The sequence below is a fragment of the Lycium ferocissimum genome, chromosome 5 (genome assembly GCF_029784015.1).
Source record: "Lycium ferocissimum isolate CSIRO_LF1 chromosome 5, AGI_CSIRO_Lferr_CH_V1, whole genome shotgun sequence".
NCBI lineage: Eukaryota > Viridiplantae > Streptophyta > Magnoliopsida > Solanales > Solanaceae > Lycium > Lycium ferocissimum.
This window is the reverse complement of record NC_081346.1, coordinates 12,784,821-12,788,237: the sequence shown is the minus strand read 5'-3', so window position 1 is coordinate 12,788,237 and position 3,417 is coordinate 12,784,821. Positions and strand designations below refer to the sequence as shown.

Here is a 3,417-nt window from a genome sequence, read left to right as displayed (position 1 = left end):
TTTTAGGAACATTCCACTCGGTCTCATCGGGAAGAGGATCAGGCGGCACATCATATGTGTTCACTGTTGTTTCGGCTTGAATAAATCCGAACAATATACATCGGCGGTCAAATTTTTATTCTTCAATACTTGCCCATTGCATGAGAACACGGTATCTCGTCTAGTTGGAACATCCTGTACCGCAAGTTTTCTTCTTCAAATCTATTATGAAACGCCTCGGTCCATCATTCTTTGTGTAAACATATTCGGTTGACGCTTCAACCCGAGAACCATTTAACAAATAAACAAGCATTACACAGCAGTTTTACCATATTAGGAATATATATAAATATACATTACATATAGTAAAAATGTAGATTAAATTTTTGTGTTGCAAACAAAGATACCCTCATTCGTATTGATTTGTACTCGTTGATCGACAACATCTCTTGATACCGCCTCATCAGTGTTGTGAATGTATAGGTACCATTTTTTCTATTTGTGCAATTCCATCTACCAAACATCTTCCTCACTTCTTCAAGGAAATCAAAAATATGTAACTCTCTTGCAAAGCAAACAGTTTTCCATTAATACATTCGGCTATATTCGAAGTCATTGTCCATCCTCTATTAACGAGGTGAATAAAGCCTAGACCATTTATCTCTTCCAGCATCTTCTAGGTATCGTTTTACCCGAATATCAACATTCCCAATCTTCTCCATCAATTTATCGAACTCATCTTTGTATGCTTTCGCTAGTGAATAAAATATAGGACTCGACACCTGTTTTGTTTGTTGTGTATTGCTTTGTCACATTTTTCCACAAATGCCATACACAAGCCAAATGAGGAACGATGAGGATACACCTTAGAAAGCTGCGTGTATTATGCTTTCATGTCTATCGGACACGACACACATATTTTGCCTAACACCATAAGCACTGCTTGAACAGTTCAAAGAACCACGTCCACGACTTATTATTCTCAGAATCTATCACACCATACGCTAGTGGTAGGATATTACCTACAAAAATCAGTTTATATTTATAATATATTCAACACATATTTCAACTGAATTTGATCTCACACTGTATTTTTAGCACCATCATTTATAAAACAACAGTATATATTTACAATATATTTACCTCATATTTACAGTGTATTTCATCATATAATATTCACAAATTTACACCAGCAATACATCCAGAGTATGTTTTTAGCAGCTTTATTTGCAAATCAATATGCATAATGTTGTATTTATAAAAAAAACATTCGTAGAATAGAATTACACATACCTGCTCCATCCAAAGTACTTGCCGACACAAATGTACCATTATACGTTGATTTAAGGTGTGCACCATCCACTACAACTATTGGTCTACAACACTCGAATCCCTTTATGAATGCTTTGAGTGCTACAAACAAATACATAAACTCATTTTTACGGTGATTTATGCATTTTAACGAGCGATCCAGGATACGTTTTATCAAGTATGTATATATATGCCGGCAACTTCTTGTATGAATCAGCTGGATCACCTCTGAAATCTTTTATAGCTTTCTCTCTAGCTCTCCATGCCATCATATAAGAAACATCAACGCCGAATTCATTCTTAACATCATCTATTATATCCCCAGGTGTGACCTTCCTTTTATGGTTAGTTATTTTCGCCTTCACAACCGCTTCTCCAATAAACCAACTTGTTGCCTGCCTTTGTGAATACACCTTGTCCTTCAACGGACATGTATGTTCGTCATCGAAAGCTCTAACCCCGAACATTTCGTAATCCCCAATTCTCGACGCTACGAATTTCCATTTACATTCTGGCGACCAGCATGCCAGAGTGTAGCTACATAATACAATTCAAATAGTACATATTGAATCAATTAAATACAGTATAAATATATAAAAAAATATATCAGAATATATTGCATCAAACATTTTTAAAATTAACAGTGTGCTAAATAAGTTAACAGATCATATCAATACAGTACAAATATAACAAAAATACATACGCACTTTCTCGTTATATCAGAATACATTTAGAAAATCATACCTTATAGCATTCGATCTCTCTGTTTTGAAATTGAATCTTTCACGAATTGCGTATTTCGTCATCGCAATTTTCAAAGTTTCCTTATCCTGGTAAATTTGATCGACAAAAACTCCTTTCGCTTCCGGTTTCGAAATTATCAAATTGTTATCATTCCCAAACAAAACAACAGTGTTTACAGTAGAATCACAAACTTTCATACCATCCCGATTCTCGCTATATCCAATTTGCAGCACATCATCTCCAATAATACGATTACCAGTTGCACAATCCTCAACATCCAAATCATGAATACTAACGCACATTGGATACATCCCCAAAACTCTGTTTTCTCTCTTAAGCTCAACGTACACACGAACTCCCATATCGTTGTGTATTTCAATTGGTTGAAAATCACCTTCAACAGTATATTTTATTGAAATAGTTTTCCTAACAGTATCCACGCCCAATTGATTTATAATCGTACAAACTAACTCATCGTAATTGCAATTATCAAAGAACACAACAGCATCAATTTTGTAATTCACAAAACAGTTCTGATCGTTCCAAAAACCAGAATGACGGATCAACGCAGTTACGCTTGTCATTATCCTGTTGTCGAATACAACAATGTGTTAAATTCAATTTAGCTAAAACAATTTCGGAAAAGACGAACAAAAAAAAAAAAAAAAAAAAGTTTGCGGTAAAAAAAATCGTTACCTCAATTATGAACTCAACTTGATGAAATCAAATATATATTCGTCGTGATAATCAAGCTATGTTCTTTGTTTTGATATTGTTATTTTTCAAAGGTTTTTCAACCATTTTATTTTTGGTTAAAAATATGATTGTAATGTTTGAATTCAAATTTTTTTTTGAATTTGTTAGCGTTTGAATGAGATATGGAATCAGATATGGAATGGGAGGATATTTGCGTGAATCGGGGAACAATATAACCGATTCTAATTAAAATTGAAACGATTTTGTTCCCATAAATATTTTGTTTCCATAAATATATACTATCTAGATAAATATAGGGTCAAACTCGCGTACGTATTTCCTACATTTGTGAAAATTTTACTTATATTTATGCTATATTTTGGCCTTTATACCCGCATTTAACTACTAGATAAATATAGGGTCATCTAGTTACGAATTGTAAATATAGAATATGTAGTTATAGGTTGCTTAGAAAAGCGCGCGCACATATTTTTCATGGTCTACATTGTACAAAGTCTTAACATTTAAGTAAAAGCCGTGTACCAAATGGGTTAATCAATATTTACTCTCTGTTTGGATGGTTGTTTTCCGTGGTTCATTAAATCAGTTTTATTGTATTGTATTGGAACACAATGTTTGGATGTTCATTTGTTGTAGTTTAATAATAAAATAAAAATGTTTACTAAA

The 3,417-nt window shown here is 33.3% G+C and overlaps 1 protein-coding gene across 1 annotated transcript; it reads right to left on the bottom strand.

Annotated features, from left to right (window-relative positions):
- Positions 1-932: 932 nt before the first annotated feature.
- Positions 933-2,606, bottom strand: LOC132058218 (uncharacterized). Its single transcript, XM_059450768.1, has 2 exons — positions 2,035-2,606; positions 933-1,827 (listed from the first exon to the last, which is right to left on the bottom strand). The coding sequence occupies exons 1-2, from the start codon at positions 2,394-2,396 to the stop codon at positions 1,419-1,421; spliced, it is 771 nt and encodes a 256-aa protein (XP_059306751.1). The 5' UTR covers positions 2,397-2,606; the 3' UTR covers positions 933-1,418.
- Positions 2,607-3,417: the final 811 nt, after the last annotated feature.